General features: G+C 36.4%; 2 protein-coding genes across 3 annotated transcripts; both read right to left on the bottom strand.

Moving 5' to 3' along the window:
• Nucleotides 1-1,127: 1,127 nt before the first annotated feature.
• Nucleotides 1,128-10,528, bottom strand: LOC128211955 (zinc finger protein 271-like). Of its 2 annotated transcripts, none has more exons than XM_052917122.1 (6): nt 10,379-10,528; nt 8,431-8,522; nt 7,123-7,315; nt 6,746-6,892; nt 5,593-5,760; nt 1,128-3,888 (listed from the first exon to the last, which is right to left on the bottom strand). In XM_052917122.1, exons 2-6 carry the CDS (start codon nt 8,497-8,499, stop codon nt 1,136-1,138), a joined length of 3,330 nt encoding a protein of 1,109 aa, XP_052773082.1. In that variant the 5' UTR covers nt 8,500-8,522; nt 10,379-10,528; the 3' UTR covers nt 1,128-1,135. The 2 variants fall into 2 exon arrangements, with proteins under 2 accessions (XP_052773082.1, XP_052773081.1); XM_052917121.1 differs by having other exon boundaries at nt 10,383-10,528.
• A 4,321-nt stretch (nt 10,529-14,849) lies between these two features.
• LOC128210183 (uncharacterized) lies at nt 14,850-17,646 on the bottom strand. Its single transcript, XM_052914361.1, has 3 exons — nt 17,616-17,646; nt 16,222-16,418; nt 14,850-16,003 (listed from the first exon to the last, which is right to left on the bottom strand). Exons 2-3 carry the CDS (start codon nt 16,257-16,259, stop codon nt 14,950-14,952), a joined length of 1,092 nt encoding a protein of 363 aa, XP_052770321.1. The 5' UTR covers nt 16,260-16,418; nt 17,616-17,646; the 3' UTR covers nt 14,850-14,949.
• Between the last annotated feature and the right edge of the window lie 37 nt (nt 17,647-17,683).

Here is a 17,683-nt window from a genome sequence, read left to right as displayed (position 1 = left end):
GTAACTGGAGGTGGGTGTGCAGACATTGCCTTGAAGTGTGTGGGGTGACTGGAGATGGGCTAGCAGCCATTGACTGGAAGTGTGTGGGGAAACTGAAGGTGGGCGTGCAGACATTGCCTGGGAGTGTGTTGAGCAACTGTAGGTGGGAATGCAGCCATTGCCTGTAAGTGTGTGGGGTAACTGGAGGTGGGCATGCAGACATTGTCCGGAAGTGTGTGGGGTAACTGGAGGTGGGTGTGCAGACATTGCCTTGAAGTGTGTGGGGTAACTGGAGGTGGGTGTGCAGACATTGCCTTGAAGTGTGTGGGGTGACTGGAAATGGGCTAGCAGCCATTGACTGAGAGTGTGTGGTGTAACTGGAGGTGGGTGTGCAGACATTGCCTTGAAGTGTGTGGGGTGACTGGAGATGGGCTAGCAGCCATTGCCTGGAAGTGTGTGGGGTAACTGGAGGTGGGTGTGCAGACATTGCCTTGAAGTGTGTGGGGTGACTGGAGATGGGCTAGCAGCCATTGCCTGGAAGTGTGTGGGGTAACTGGAGGTGGGTGTGCAGACATTGCCTTGAAGTGTGTGGGGTAACTGGAGGTGGGTGTGCAGACATTGCCTGGAAGTGTGTGGGGAAACTGGAGGTGGGCGTGCAGACATTGCATGGAAGTGTGTGGGGAAATTGGAGGTGGGCATGCAGACATCGCCTGAAAGTGTGTGGGGAAACTGGTGGTTGGCGTGCTGTCATTGCCTGGAGTGAGTGGGGTAACTGGAGGTGGACATGCAGACATTGCCTTGAAGTGTGCGGGGTTATTGGAGGTGGGCGTGCTATCATCACCTAGAACTGTGTGGGGTAACTGCTGGTGGGCGTGCAAACATCACCAGAAAGTGGGAAAATCAGTGGGTGGCATACTGACATCACAAGGAAGTATTTAAAAACATAATGCACACTGTTCAACATCCTATCACTTTCTTAATTTTGAGAAAAATATTGACCAGATGTTAACATAACAACGACTTCATAATAAATTTACCATTCCTGACATGATATACACTCCTCCTTGTGCTGCAAATCTTGTTTAATGACAGAACTTTGACTACATGTAGTATTCCAAATTTACTAACTTATATATGTTTAAACCAAACTTTTTTATTAGATTTTTGACACAGTCAATTTCAACTCTGAACCCTGAACATTTATTACAGTAGTTGTATAGGTAAGTGTACTTTGAGAGATTGTGTTTGCAAGAGATGTCATCCCGTTGCGGACATGTATATTCACAGGTATTTCACTGTTGCCACTATATGGTAACGTCTCACTGTTAGTACCATGAACTTTCATATTACTGGTAACATTGTTTCGAAACTTCGGACATCGCTGTTTTCTGTGGGTTTGAAGTCCTTTCTTGCTGGTAAATGTTCTACCGCATAGATCACAATACATATTCTTAGGAGCCATTTTCTTCACAGGGATAACTCTTGCCTTAAAGTTTGGATCATAATTAACAGATTCTGGATTCATGCGATCCTCCTTTTCATGCCTTGATAAATGATGCTCTAAGGATTTTTTTGCAGTAAAATCTGCTCCACATCGAGTGCAAGCAAACGGCCTCAGTTTCTCATGCATCTGTTTTATATGGACGTTTCTTGACGAAGCAGTGATGAAACTCTTCTCACAAAGCTTACAAGCATACGGCTTTTCACCCGTGTGTGATCGCATATGACACTTTAACGCCCACTTATCCACAAACGCTTTTCCACAATGTTCGCAATGCAACTGTTTTAATCCCTCATGCTTGCTTTTCATGTGACGTTTTAAGTGGCACTGCCTCGTAAATTTATTCGCACATACTGGGCACTCAAACGGTGTTGGATTTTTATGCAAAAGCATGTGAGACTTTAGTGAATCATTTGTTGTGTAACTTCTCCCACATATATTACACATATAATGTCGTATAATGGTTATATCTGCAGTACCAGATATGTGCTTTTTCTTATGCTTATTTAGGCCAGAGTCGGATTGAAACCCTACACCACACAGGTCACACTTGACTGGCTTCTCTATTCCATGCTCGTTTCTCATATGATGCGCATGATCCAACCTTGAGTTCATCTTCTCAGGACATATTTCACATTCATACATCGGCCTTACTGATGGTTTGGACCTCTTTCTTTCTTCATAAGTACCAACACATTTTTCAAGAACCTCAACACAATTTTTATTCTTAATCTTTATGTCATCTTTTCCACTTGCAGAAATCTTTGTTAAATTTTTCTCCTTTGCCACTGGTTCATGTTCAAATTTCATATGACTGTAAAGTGTTAATTTTGATGGAAACATCTTACTACAAAGCGGACATTTAGGAGAGCATTTGCATGCTTTTTTAACAATACAACCTGACAAACGCTTAAAAGGATACTCACAAATCTCACACTTTTCAACCTTGTCATTGGTGTGCTTCTGAGAATGAAATTTTGCTAACGAGAATGTAGTAAAGTTTTTGTAACAAACATGGCATTTTCTTTTTCTGAACATGATATTTCTTTTACACGTCTTCTTCATGATCTTTCTTGGGTTTTTTTCAATTCTAAGCTTGTTGGCGTGTCTCAGCTGCTCCTTATTTTCCTTCACTGTCTGTACAGAAGATTCAATCAAACTGGTTCTTCCATTATTTGACCCTTCTTGACTTTCTAAAGCATTCACATTTATAACTGATTTAACAGTTTCACTAATTCTTTGTTTACCAGTACTTCTTGCCTTACTATTCTTATATATTACAGAAGTGTCTACTTTGGTATCTTTACAATCTTCACTTCTGGTTCTGATTGTAATCCAGTCTGGTTTGGTACTTAGACTGGAAAGAGGAATTATGTTCACACTACCAGAAGAATCCCTTGACTTGCAACCAGCAATCTCTCTGTTTTGGTCCTGATTTCCATGAACACCAACGATTGAAGCTTCATCATGATCATCTGCCCCAGCTGTGAATTCACCAATATCAAGATCAACTGTGTCTTCACCAAAATCGAACTCATTTACATGACTTTCCTCACTGGAGATTGCTACTTTTTTATTTTTATTTTTAAAGTTTGCATTTGATACTATCAATTGTTCAGAAACAGCTGAGCTATAAGAAAATGCATCTGTCTTCTTTTTATCATTACAATTTAAATTGAAAACACTTGTATCATCAACAATACTAGTACTTTCAACAGGTTTCTGACATCCTGACACAATAGCTTCATCTGATATTTCATCTTTAAAGTTTGGAACAATCAGATACTTATGTAAAACTTTCTTTCTTACAGCAAATTTATCATCCACTATCACTTTTACCAGCTCAGTATCATTATGGTTGAGTGTTAGCGATCTTTCCACTGCTCCTCTCATCTTGGAAGCATGTTCACTGCTTAAAAAACTCTTAAAGGTCTCAGCTGGATGGTCCTTAATATCAACAATGGTATGGTACATGTAACTGTTTGTATCATGTGAAACCTGGTGAAGCTTTTTCTCTCTCTTCAGTTGTCCCAACTCATGTTTTCGAATGTGCCGTCTAAGACCGGTCTTGTTAGCAAAAGCTTTCTTGCACAAGTGACAAAATTCTGTAGGTTTTACGAAACATGCCCTTTTTCTCAAACTTTCTCCTTTTTCATGACCCTTCATATGATCTTGATAAGAAATTTTCTGAATAAATGCTCGAGAACATAATTTACACTTAAAGTCTCGCTGATTATTGTGAATTTTCAAGTGCTGTTTCAGAGTGTTTTTGGATTTATATTGTTTCTTGCATACATCACAAGGAAAGAGGGGGGTTCTTTTTTCGTGGATCTGGTTAATATGTGTCCTTACATTCTGGTTGGAGCTGAACCCTTTACCACAGTGCTCACACATATAGTCTCGCCTTCCTGAAATAAAGGCATTTAAACCTAAATAAGTCTCTTAAGCAGTCTCCTCCTTGTATAAAGAAATTTAAGCATAAATCAGTACCACAAACATCAGTCTCTTTGTTACATGAAAGAAGATCAAATTATCAACAACTAGAGCTGTCACAGGAGTGATGAATACCCCCAAATGCCGCCTGGACACAGGAATGGCAAACCATTCGTTTGAAAAGAGGCCATAACTCCAAGGTTACTGCACACTGCATCTTCTTTTATTATGCATGTATTGTTTTATTTAAATCTGTTGAGTAATTTAGAAGTTACACGTACTGCTGACAAGAAAACCTAGCCTTTCATGAGTTATCGTCCGGAAACCGCTTTTCTATTTTTAGTAACAGTGACTTTGACCTTGGCCCCACCAGCCCCAATATCGAACTTGACCTGTATCTTCTGATGTTACACCTGTGTACCAAAAATTGTTCAAATCTGTCAAGCCTTTCATGAGTTATCGTCCGCAAACCGTTTTTCTATTTTTAGTAACAGTGACCTTGACCTTGGCCCCACCAGCCCCAATATCGAACTTGACCTGTATCTTCTGACCTGTGTACCAAAAATTGTTCAAATCTGTCAAGCCTTTCATGAGTTATTGTCCGGAAACCATTTTTCTATTTTTAGTAACGGTGACCTTGACCTTGGCCCCACCAGCCCCAATATCGAACTTGACCTGTATCTTCTAATGTTACACCTGTGTACCAAAAATTGTTCAAATCTGTCTAGCCTTTCATTAGTTATCTTCCGGAAACCATTTTTCTATTTTTAGTAACAGTGACCTTGACCTTGGCCCCACCAGCCCCAATACTGAACTTGACCTGTATCGTCTGATGTTACACCTGTGTACCAAAAATAGTTCAAATCTGTCAAGCCTTTCATGAGTTATCGTCCGGAAACCGTTTTTCTATTTTTAGTAACGGTGACCTTGACCTTGGCCCCACCAGCCCCAATATCGAACTTGACCTGTATCTTCTGATGTTACACCAGTGTACCAAAAATTGTTCAAATCTGTCAAGCCTTTCATGGGTTATCGACCGGAAACCATGAAAACCGACCGACCGACAAGCTCACTCCTATATACCCCCTCAAATTTCGTTTGTGGGGGTATAAAAACGCATGTTTTATTCTCTCATGTTCGACAAAAGCTTCATAAGGGAAAAACAGCAATGAAAATATTTGGTAATACTATTATTACATTTATATACTCATAACTTGTTATAATACTTCACCCATAAAACAAAAGACAAAAAATGTAGAATAAGGAATCATCTAAGCTAAAGAACACAAAAGTTATTTATGTATTTTCAATCATGGCTTTCAATTCACTGAATATAACTTGGGCCCTCAAGCTTCAACAAGTACATGCCCCGACATTATACTGATATAATCCTTGATTCTGATATGGATAAAGCCAATCATAATCATATAATCAGAACAGCAACAGAGGATAATACAAATGTGGACTCTTCCAATATTAACTTTGCTCTTACAATTACTATTGCAGTTATCCAATAACTTACTAGTATAACATGATTCATTCTTTGACTTGGTTACACATAAGAGCACATGGCTTTGTTTGTGACCAGTTGAAGAAGCAATGTTAATATTAATGGTTTCATCTATCTATGGTATACTGGGTATGTAAAAAAAAAAAAAAAATGTCCATAGCATTCTCACCTGTATGCACAAACTCATGGCGTTGAAGATGAGTTTTTCTCCCAAACTTGAGGCCACAAATGGAGCATTCCCAGGGTTTAAGACCTTCATGTATGATAATGTCATGACATTTCATCGCAGAGGATGATGTGAACGATTTTGGACATTTCGTGCAATAGAACCTGCGACCTGTAAGTGAAAAGAGCAATTTTAAAAAAAACAAGAAATGATAAATCTTAATCTTGCTCCATTTCTTTGGACATTGGTCATTAATCCATCAACTGTTTATCAAGGGACATAACTCTATTGAATGTTCATCAAAGGGTATAATTCTATGGAATGTTCATAAAGGGACATAACTCTATGGGATGTTCATCAAGGGACATAACTTTATGGGATGTTCATCAAATGACATAACTATATGGAATGTTTATCAAGGGAAATAACTATGTTCATTTAGGGAGGTAACTTCACTGTCCATCAAGGAGCATGATTGTATACTGTTCTGTAAGGGACATAACTCTGAAATGTTCATCAAGAGACATAGCTATTTAATTTTCATCAATGGGCATTTATAAACCCAAAATGAACATTATCAGACATATTAAATAAAGTTATATGGTCATCAAGGGACTTAACTCAATCGGTTGATAATTAATGGACATAAATCCAAAATGTTCTAGAAACAACTCTATTTTTCAAAGGGGTCTTTAAGTAATGGACATTTAATGGATCTAACCCCAAACAGATAAGGAACTATGTACAAATATATCATGCATGATTATAATGACAATACTTCTTTTAAAAAATCACAATGGCCTGTATGATGATGTTTTCAACAATCTTATATCTAGGACAATACCTCTTTTTTCAATGAGTTTAATAGCTCAAATACACAAAAAGTAATCACATGTATCAATAAAGAGTTTAAGACTCAGAAAGAATGAATGTTTCAAATGAAGATATAAAACTTAATTAATGCATCAAGCTATACAAAATAACTGAGGGCTATTCCATTAAAACATATAACTCCCAGGGGAAGTCGCTTTTAAATTATGCCACCCAAACTAGCAAAAAAATGGCACCCACCTATATTCTATCAAAATAATTGCCTCCCCCCGGGTTTACGGGAATAGCCCTGAAATACATGTAGGCAATAGATGCCAGTTCATACCTAAATGTTTCCAGCGATGTCTATTGTATGAAGTGAGCGAAGCAAACAACTTCCCACACAACACACATTGGACTTTGCGAGTATGAGATTTTTTAGCTTCCTCTAACGTAAATCCTGGTTTGCTAAATCTTTGGATGTATTCCTTGGCTGTAAAAAAAATCATCAACTATCAAGATACATGATAACAATTCTCAATATGCTACAAATGTTTTATTATTACTAAAAGCAAGCAATGGAATGAATGTCATTGCTTGTGTTTTTTCTCTTAGCTTATGTAGTCGTGTACGTTAATATTTTTCTCTACATAAACAGTTCATATTTGATTGCACAAACAAGAAACAAGAAGCACTGAAAAACAACTAGATTTACTAAATTACTTGTGTTTTTATGAAATTTCCTATGCTGCTGTAACTGTTCCCTGGTATTAAAGGTAGCATCACAGCATGAACAACTGAATGGCTTGTGTCCCTTGTGAGTCTGTAGATGGATCTTCAGGGAGTAGGATGCCAGAAAGGTTTTCTTGCATATCTCGCAGGCAAACTTTCGGCCAACGTGTCTGTTCAAGTGCACCTGTAAAATATTGTTTCACAAAATTAAACCCCTTGTCCACACCTCTAGTTAAGATTTGTAATGCATGATATTATACTTCGCAAGTGTTTCAGACAATGCGAATGTCCGTCGGACAGTCGGACATGTCCGGTATATTTCCATTTTGACCGACGAAACTTTTGTTTTGGTCGGTCACAATGTCCGGTGAAAAATTACAGTCAGCACCGTTAAATTTTCGGAAAATTTACTTTCAGTTTATAAATAAATGTTCAGAGTTATTTTTAACTATTATATCATGATTATTCAGCATGTTAATCCGTGTATCACTATTTGTAAACCCCGTTTTGCACATGTTTCCGTAAAAGCCGAAAATACACGTAAGGTTCCGATTTCAGCTCGCACTCTGATACTTTTTAATGGACGGAATTTTACGGAAATGTTCGGAAATTACAAAATTCCGTATGTATTTATTTCGGCCAATTGGTTCCCGGCAATCGTGTTAATTTAAATATGACGATGAATATACCGAGCTGACACTCTTTCCGCTCTGTTTAACATTGCCAATAACAAGAACTTTACTTTCGTTTTCGCATAAATGTTGTGCCTGAGTTTGACTTGTAGTACAATTCGTTATATTTTATAACCGTACTGTATCTTTAATTTAAAGATGAATTAAAATAGTAAGATCTAGCTGCTTCATTGGTAGACAAACCGGATATGAGTTTTTTTGGGAGGCAAGGAAGGAAAAAAAAAATTATGACTCAAGATCCGAAATATTGATTTTTTTTGCCCTGATGTTTGGCTCCTTTTTTGTAATTTATAATAGTAGGACACATCTAACCAAGAAGATCTAAACCTGTTATAATGGGGAATTACAAAACTTAAATAAGAGGCTTAAAATAAAGGTTTAGGCTGATGTAACTGAATACTGTTTGTAACATTGCGACAGGTAAATATTTGGTGCGACAGGTAAACTTTCAGTGTTTACCTGTCGCAATGTCCTGTGAAGAAAAAAAGTTTTCGCGTTGTCTGGTGTTTCGAAATCTGAACTTTATTTCATACAGAATGAGCTTATATAACTATGAATATATATGTGTGTGTTAAAAACAGATTAAAAAGAAATAAATCTTATTTACCTTCAGACTTGTCTTAAGTTTGAAGACTTTTTCACAAACATGGCACTGGTTTTGCTTTTGCTGCCCCATTATTCAGTGCCCTTCAGCAGAATCTGTGGTAAAATAAACTTTATTATACAATTATGAACGGATGAATATAATACCCTGTTACACATGTGCATATATGCAAATTATTACAAGTTAAAAGAAAACATTTTTTTATCTAAGCAACAATTCGATATGTTATTTTTCCCCAATCAAACTCGCTTGATTGGCAACACACATTATGAGTATTGTTCTAACTGGAAGTATATTTGAAAAGGTTTAAGCACTACTTGGCAGTTGCCTAATTCCGGATCAAGTTTTCTTAAAATATTGTCATAATTGCTGAACATAAGTGCATGAAATTTTAATAGAGAAATGTTGGATACTATATCAACCAAAATGGAAAAAGAATAAAAGAAAAAACACTTAATTATAATATAATATTCTGTACGAAATAAGGGCATAAACAACTTCCAAAAACCTGCATTCAGTGCCTAAATATTCGGATTTTTTTTAAAGAACAGTAAACATTATTAAGTCAATACAAATATTTAAATGCTACTTAAATGAACATCAAGTATTAAATGTTTAACCTGTATATAAATTTTATACTTCTCTGAAGTAATTGTATGTGTATTTTCGGCAGATCCGAACTACTTATTTGTCCGAATTTGCATAATTTTGAAAGTATGACAGGGTTCGAATTTAACTTTGGGGAGCACTCGCAAAATTTTGCGAGTGCATTTTGAGGCAACTCGCAAAATGAAAAATCAACTTGCAATTTTATTATTTGCTTTATTCCCTTATAATATTGACTAATTAAAGTAGAAATTTACACCTAGGACATATTATGAATATTAAAAATCAATCTTGAGTGACTCGACTACTAGAACTTGTTGATGGCTTATTCTATTTGGGGGGGGGGGGGGGGTACGGAAAGACTCATCTGATGCTGGCAGTTGTTTGATAACAAAGCTGTCCAATAATTTGACATTGTTCACTTTGTATATTTACCCTTGCCATCGGGTACTTTAATACCCATTCGACTAGCACGCTACAGATTTCATTAAGTCTGTAAGTATTAAAATCAATAACGTTATAAATTTGAAATAAAAAAAAGCAACATTAAATGTAGCGTGGATACTTTGGACCATGAAATATATCGATCGACAAAGTCTATTCATTTTGACAGTTGGGCGAAAATATATTCAAAGGATGATGTGGTTTATATCTAGTGCGTGAAAGCGCTTAATTTAGCCAATGATTGAGCTAGGTGATTACGTCATTCGTATACACTTTGTATAATGCAGGCCTCGGAGTATCACGGAAAGATTCGAGATAAAACTCGGCCTTTTCCGTATTTGTTTTATTTTTGAAAACTTACTAGAGCGTGACTCCGTAATGTCTTCTTTATACTGGTAGTGTAAACATGCCACTTATAGGCTGTTTACACTCGACTACGTAGCGGAGTTAAGTTCATGTTTATTCTACTTTCCTTTTAACATTTTGTGGTTTTGAAAAAGCCACTCGCAGAATTTTGCGAGCTTGAATAAAAGTCACTCACAATTTGTAAATGTCGCTCGCATTTTGCGAGTATGCGAGTCTAAATTCGAACCCTGTACGAATCTGCTTCATTTTTGCTTCATTTTCATATCAAATGCTGCACAACACAAAACAATGACATCGTCAATTTATTTACTTTTCATGTAATTGGCATAGTATTTCGTGATAACGATAATTATTTTGGGGTTATACTAGAATAGCTGCACTTTTGTGTTGTTTCTGTTGCTATGGAGGTCATTTGCGTAGACTGTGATCATTCTATATTGATCACGGTCGCCGAAACGCTTTTTAAACGATTTCCGAATATTTAGGCAAATCCGGAATTAGGCAACTGCCCAGTAACTGCTTTTTTAAGCAGTACCTACACTGCAAATATAGTCTTTACAAAAGCTGCGTTTTCCCTATGTATATCTATATTGGCTGCGGTCTATCAAAACGCCACACGGGTACAAACTTATGAAATATTTTAAGTTAGTATTTTAATTCAAATTACGTTTTCAAAATGGCAAAAGTTTAAACAAGGGAGGTAACCCGCTAATAATTTCAACGGCAGATCTCGGTATTTTCCGGACTGATCCGTTGGCCAATTGTCCTTTCCGATAACTTGGTTACTTCCCCTGATTTCTAAGGGAGGCTACTCCATTTCCTACTTCCGGGGAATACATTTTGCAAGATGGCCGACGTAGACAATGAGATCACTGGGGCGTGTATGAATAACAATGAGTTGACACCATTTAAGGTCGTCGATTTGAAAAGATACCTTGCGAACCGGAAATTGAATGTATCAGGTCTTAAATGCGAATTGATTGAGAGGATAAAAGGCGCATATAGACTTTCTATAACTGACAAACGCGTGCTGGAGGAGAGAGATCGGGAAGAAAGAGAGAGAAGAGCAACCGAACGCTTTATCCTCCCATGTGGCGAGGGTCTTCCACCGCCATCAACACTGAAGGCATGGAAGTCCACTATTGATCTGTTTCCTGCTGTAGAGGAAAAGGATATATACAACTACATTGTACTGAAAAGAGACTCGAAACGTCAATTGAAGGCGAGGACTTATTATGTGGACGGACATGTACAGAAAGTTGAGGTATGTCAAATAGTGAGTTTATAATAAGTCTGAGGCTGTTTTTTCTGCCATGTTTACTTCATCTAGTTATATAATTAGCTCAAGGGGACTATTTTGACTTGGACATAAAAATAATTTGGTGTGAAAAATGTACTCAACATTTTTATGTAGGCGGGGCTAGCCACAATTAAGGGGGGTGTGGTGGATGCAAGCACATGTATGTGTCGAACCACACTGACTATATACTTATCTTAATTTTAAAAAAAATAATGTATTTTGTACAATTTTCATATGTTCTATGATGTATGTTGTTTATTTATTGTCATTTAAATTAAAATATTATTTATAATTTATTCTTCAGGTCCATCTCATAAGCGAAGAGTGCAGCCACTGTTATGTTCAAGCTTCCGTGCTGCCATCATTTCCAACTGCAGACAAAAGAAAGTCACCAGAGTACCAACCCTGGATCCTTCTGTCGAAAGTGACTGGCTGCATACACTCCGCGTTCTGCAACTGTCCAGCTGGGTAAGTTGAATTAATTTGTGATAAATCAAAGTCTCTGATCTGCATTGATGAAAGGTGTCAAACCCACACACGCTAGGCTATTTTGTCAGTATTATCAAATACTTAAACTTGGGGCATTCTTCAAACTATTTCATATCTTCTTATCAAACTTGGTACACTTGTTACAAGAGACAAAAAAGCACATGTTATAACTGTCATAATTTTGGCTTTCATGGTTAGCTGAGTTTTGCTATTTTTTTCTGAATGAAAGAACAGGCGAGCTTATGTATTGATTCAATGAACTCCCTTCACCGTGTTGGTGTTTACTTATGGCACTGTTTGTGTTTTGTATGTTCATGGCCTACCAGGAAATACTAAGTGTAAAATACTGTGTATTCACCTCCATTTTCAAACTTTAATGTTTTGGAATATACATGTAAGTATAACAAGTAAAAAGGCACACATGTAAATGAATTTTTTTATTTTCATCTAGTGAAGGTGAATGCTGCAACCATATTGGTGCCCTGCTGTATGGACTTGAAGACCTGACGCGTAAAAAAACCCTTGCTCCAACATCCAAACCCTGTGCCTGGAACAACTTCAGCATGCTGTCTGCACCACGGAAACGTAAGCTGTCGCCTAGGAAATCTGAAGATCTTATGTTCTCAAAGAAGAAACTGTACAACGTGTCAGTACGTAAAGTTTCTGTAAACAAAAACCATGAACTGAACTCTATCAATGGATGCACTGTTAACATTGACAGATTTAGGCAGAAACTGGTTGGTTCGAAGTTGAATGTAGGCTGGTTAAAAAACTTTGAAATTGAAACAACTGAAAATGAACCAGATCTCCCTGTGTTACATTCTGTGCCATTCAACTACCATGATAGTGTAAACTTGAGGGACAGTTCTAGTAAGACAGTGTTTTTGGATCATTTTGACTCTTTGAAGCAAAGCGCTGAAGAAATTCAATTAACTGAAATCTTAACAAGGGGCCAAAAAAGTGGGAAATGGCAAGAGGCCAGAAAAGAACGCCTAACAGCTTCAAACTTTGGCAGCATCTGTCGTAGGAAAGAATCAACTGAACCTGACGGACTCCTGCGGCAGATGTTGTATTCCAATTTCACAAGCAAGTACACAGAATATGGAATTAAACATGAGAAGGCTGCAAAGAGAATGTATGCGAAAGCAATGCAAACTGACCACAAAGGACTAGCAGTTAAAGACAGTGGTCTAGTTGTATGTGCCGACAGACCCTACCTTGGTGCCAGTCCAGATGGGCTTGTGTTCTGTTCACATTGTACAGAAAGTGTTGGTCTGGTTGAGATTAAGTGTCCTGCCTCTAAGAAATGGAGGATGCAAACGCCTGAGGAATGCTGTGAAGACAATGATTTTTTTTGTCAGTTAGAGAATGGCAAGGTGTTACTCAAGGAAACACACAAATATTACTACCAGGTCCAAGGGCAGATGGGAATCACCGGGAGGAAATGGTGTGATTTTGTAGTTTGGACATGTGTAGGTCTTTCTATACAGAGAATTGCATTTTGTGAATCATTTTGGCTGAAAATGTTGTGTCAACTTGACAGATTTTGCCTTGAATCATACATTCCTGAACTGTACGCACAACGTGTTAAAAGGGGAATGAGTCTGTTCAATTGATTTGTACATCGTCTAGTTATGTGTTGTTTATACATGTACATTTGAATGATCAATAATGGCAATTTATGTGAATATCTTGTTTGCTTTCAGTTATTTTCATAACTATATTCAAAATGAAACTCCAAAATGACTGTATTGTTACTATAATTTGAAACCATGAATAAAAAAGTTGTAAATCTAAATTTTGGGCAGTATTTTGAAAGTATGTGTACTTTTGTCAACATATTGTGATTATGCGATGCTGTAAATCTACTTTAATTATTTCCTTGTTTTATGTTTGACCTTTTCTACTTTTCCTTTCCATTTATCTAGTTTTCAGGGATGTATTTCTGAGCTTAATAAATGGACATATGTTTAACCTTTCAAGTGTGTTATTATTGCATTTTGTGTGCAGGATAGTGATAGCGTTTATATTGCCATTGTTTAAAGAAGTAGCTGAGTTTTACTCTAAAACAATTGAAGATGTTCAATTGAATATTGGTTTGCATGTAGCTACTGCACGGCCCATAACTCAAGACTGTCGAGTTGTTCTCCTTTTCTGACTTGCTAATTAAAAACAACAAATGAGTGTTACTTTCTTATGTTTGCAGGGTGCAAAACTTAAAGGGGCTATACACCGTGTGATGAAATATCGAAAAAAAAAAGAAACTTGTCAAAAACTGACATAAACTTGGTATCAATGTGTACAATGCATTGAAACTAACTAACTGAAGTACCACATACCGTAGTATACAATTAATTTATTTTCGCATTATTTTTTCCATATTTCTCCATTAATTTTTTTTTACTGGGTATGTATACCTAGTAGAATTCATTCTTATGCGTGATTTGCTAGTTGATGATATCATGGGATATAACCAAGTAAGGTATATTAGCTTAAGCATTCATATGGTTTCGGATAAGCCTTCGTAGCAAAGTGGATACAACACTGGACAGCTATTTTGGTGACACTAGTTCAATCCATAGCTCAATTTTCTTTTACATTTTGGTATTTCTTTACCATTATCATATCAGAAGAGTAAAACATTTTATTAAATAATTTGTCCTGAGATTTGTTACAGAAAAAAACTTTATTGGTGCCAATCAGGTGTACAGTCCCTTTAAACATTGGGACATATTTAGCATGGGGCTAGTTTTTTTAATCTAATGTATCTTAAAGTTAACATTTGTCGGGCATTTCAGTTTGATCTATGGCACTCTTGCCTATTCTTATTTCCACTTAGTTCAATTATGAAACTGATATGAAAATGGTTCATACTGAAAAATCCTTTAAGCAATTCAATACTAATGATTTGAAGTACGTGGTAGATCAATTACACATGGCAAATAAAAAAAAACTCATTTCAGAGCCAAACTTAATAAGTGATCTTTGACTTTTATTCTTAGAAATGTTACAAATAATAAAACCACAAAATACAAAGCAGATGTTTCACAAACAAAAAATTATATCAATAAATTGATCAGTTAATGCATACATGTTTCAAATCAAATCTTGAAATCCATTCACATGAGCATATTTCCTTATCCATTTTTGTCAAACCTGAATCAAATGTGTAATCTCATATGTTATCATATAACTTGCTCGAAAAAATGATTTTAAAACAAAATTGTAATTTCATTGTTCTAGTTAGAAGTATACAAGTTTTTATCCCTAAATCTAATGCTTGATATATACAAACGCTTTCATTGACACATGAGTTATTATTGAACAAGTGGTGGCCATAGATTTGTCAAATATGTGCATATTTTGAACACTTTAGAAATTCTCCTTGACTGTGTTATAGGAATATTGCCATGCAATATTCGAAAGTTCTTGATTCTCTCCATTTGCCTTTCAACATGTATTCGTAAACTTGCAATATCTTTTGTAAGGAGAACCTCACGTTTAGAGAATTGTTTTCCTTTCTGTTTAAATGGTGGAATAATGAGATGAATGCCTCTTGGAGTAGTAAGGTCTGTAATAGTGAAACCCTTATCAACCATTATGGCGTCTCCTTCTTCAAGCAAGTCCAAGAGTCCACATTTTTCTGTGAGTTTCTTGTCACTGGTACAGCCCACCCAACAGTCAGAAACAAAAGTTACAACACCATTTGGGCTTATACCCACCAAAATCTTATGAGTCATGTGAGACTTGTAATCACTGTACATTAAACTTTTCAAAGAAAGAGAACTGGATGTTTCACTGTAAATTTCAGTGCAGTCGATAATAATTCTAGTGTTAGAATATTTCTCTTTAAATTGTTCAGGCATGTTATTTTTCACTACCTCACGAGATGGCCATTGAACAAGAAAGGATAATTGTACATGTAAATAGTTGATCCATCTTTCAACAATGTCACTACATTGTGAAGTGGATATGCAAAACCTAGTACCTAGATCTTCAAATAACAGACCTAGACGTAGGCGCATCAGCACCATGAAAAATTCATCCAGAACACTTAGAGTTCTTGGCCGTCCTCCATCTGAATCTTTATAGTTAAGTTTCCGCCTTGATGTCCGCACTTCAGCTTCATCCTTGATTTCATCAAACAAAGCTTCAAACACAACTCGATTAGGGATTCCGGTGTAAAAACTGACCAAATCGTCATTGTATTTTACGTCATCATATGTGAGCATAGGTAGCTGACATTGTACACCAAAGTCTCTAGTAGAATGTTCTGTTTGTGAACTGAAGTCTGCTGTTTTTCCCAGGAAACTTTCTTCAGTTTGTACTTCCATCACTGCACAGTTGTTCTCAGTCTGTGTGTCACAACATCTGAAACATATACAAATTGATCATGTACCCATTTACCACATCTTACATGTACAGTCTGGTAACCCTAACCAAATGTTTGTTTTTTTGGCCTTAAACATTTACAAACACTTAAATTTTCCTATTTTTGTTAAAGAATGAAGAAAAATGATCAGAAGTAATTAACTTATCAGATCGATTTCATAGCACAAGAAGCAATATATATATATATTGAACAATACCTAAAGGACTGATTCTGTGGCTGTAGTACTGGTCCCATGCAGTAATCATGCAGGTGGACAGAGGTATCAATGGCATGCCCGGAAGGGGATACAAATGACAGTTGTGGCTGTATACTATCATCATTTGACAGTTCTAGGTCTAAATCGTCATTGACCGTATCACCATCATCATCATCACCTACGTCTTCATCAAGGAGCTGAAATTGCAAATGAAACTGTATAAGATAAATGTTTTAGTACAAAATCTGCCAGGCTATATGGTACACATTTTTCCAGGCTGTATTTGAAAACAATTCTTTAATCATTTCTTAAATTACAAAATTTACAAATAAGTGCTGTGACATTGTTTTTAAGCACCGTTGATATACCGTATTATATCATGTATAGGACGCTAGCATAGATAGGACGCAGGCAAAAAAATAGTTGAGAAAACGGGTAAAAACCCTTGATATATAAGATAGGACGCAGCGGAAAAATGTCAAAATCGGAGCCGAAAAATTGAGGTTGGTCAAGTATATATAACATATATATTGAAGTAAGAAACAAACAAAAAATTGTATATAAGGCATATTTTGGTAACTGTCTTGTGTATTTCGATAATTATTGTCTTATTTTGGTAATTTAGTGTACACAACAATGATATATGTCTTGACATTTTGAGAACATTTACGCATATTATAAGACTTATACAAATGCCGTAATAGTCCAGACTGACAGTCAACCGTTGCAACCGTTGCAATAGTCTCGACATGCTTTCTGAATGACAGTCAACCGTTGCAACCGTTGCAATCGCAACAAAACTGTGTATTGTCAAAACTGATGATTGTTTTGATAAGGCTTGTCGCTGTGCGGATTAAAGCATGTCGGCATAATTAAGTGTCAGTAATTAGCCTTGCCAGCGGAAGGCACATCGGGTAAAGTGTGAACAAACAACCATAAGGTTTTACCATCACAATAGTTTGTTCTATTGATGTTTTTCTAATGACAGACAGCGGGTGTTTTTCACACCTCCGCACATTTGAAAAGATTTGATAGTGATAATAATGCTACTTTGCGTTATGCACATTCATTTATCAATTTTTTAAAACAGTAACATACAACAAAATGTTTTGTAAAATATCGAAACAATAAAATCATAAACAACGATTAATTGCTATTTACCTCCTTTCCCGATTTCCGTTGCCGTTATAACTCAATCCAGTTAAAGTGCTGACTCACATCGAGTTTTTGTGAGTAGCGTCCCTTTTATAAAAAAGTAAACACTCGTGTTTTTTTCAATTTATTTCTCAATAAATCAATTTAAAGTAAACATTCAATATATTTCTGCGTGTGTTAACTTGCGTGATTTTACCTATGTCAGTTGTTCTCTTCGGTGACGCAGTACAGATACTTACTATTACCGCGTTCTTCCCCGGTCCGATATTTTCAACCTGAAATGGACTTGGAAAAAAAACAGATGAAT

This window comes from Mya arenaria, chromosome 12, assembly GCF_026914265.1.
Source record: "Mya arenaria isolate MELC-2E11 chromosome 12, ASM2691426v1".
NCBI classification, from domain to species: domain Eukaryota; kingdom Metazoa; phylum Mollusca; class Bivalvia; order Myida; family Myidae; genus Mya; species Mya arenaria.
Note: the sequence above shows the minus strand (reverse complement) of the source record. Positions and strands in the feature narration are given on the sequence as shown.

What these genes read in the sequence shown, in the direction of transcription:
- LOC128211955 (XM_052917122.1), bottom strand. Translation starts at nt 8,499, where the DNA reads ATGGGGCAGCAAAAGCAAAACCAGTGCCATGTTTGTGAAAAAGTCTTC. An exon ending in AACTTAAGACAAGTCTGAAG is followed by an intron (nt 7,316 to 8,430) that starts GTAAATAAGATT and finishes AATATTTTACAG; the next exon opens with GTGCACTTGAACAGACACGT. An exon ending in GAAATTTCATAAAAACACAA is followed by an intron (nt 6,893 to 7,122) that starts GTAATTTAGTAA and finishes TTTTTTTTACAG; the next exon opens with CCAAGGAATACATCCAAAGA.
- LOC128210183 (XM_052914361.1), bottom strand. Translation starts at nt 16,259, where the DNA reads ATGGGACCAGTACTACAGCCACAGAATCAGTCCTTTAG. An exon ending in CCACAGAATCAGTCCTTTAG is followed by an intron (nt 16,004 to 16,221) that starts GTATTGTTCAAT and finishes TATATGTTTCAG; the next exon opens with ATGTTGTGACACACAGACTG.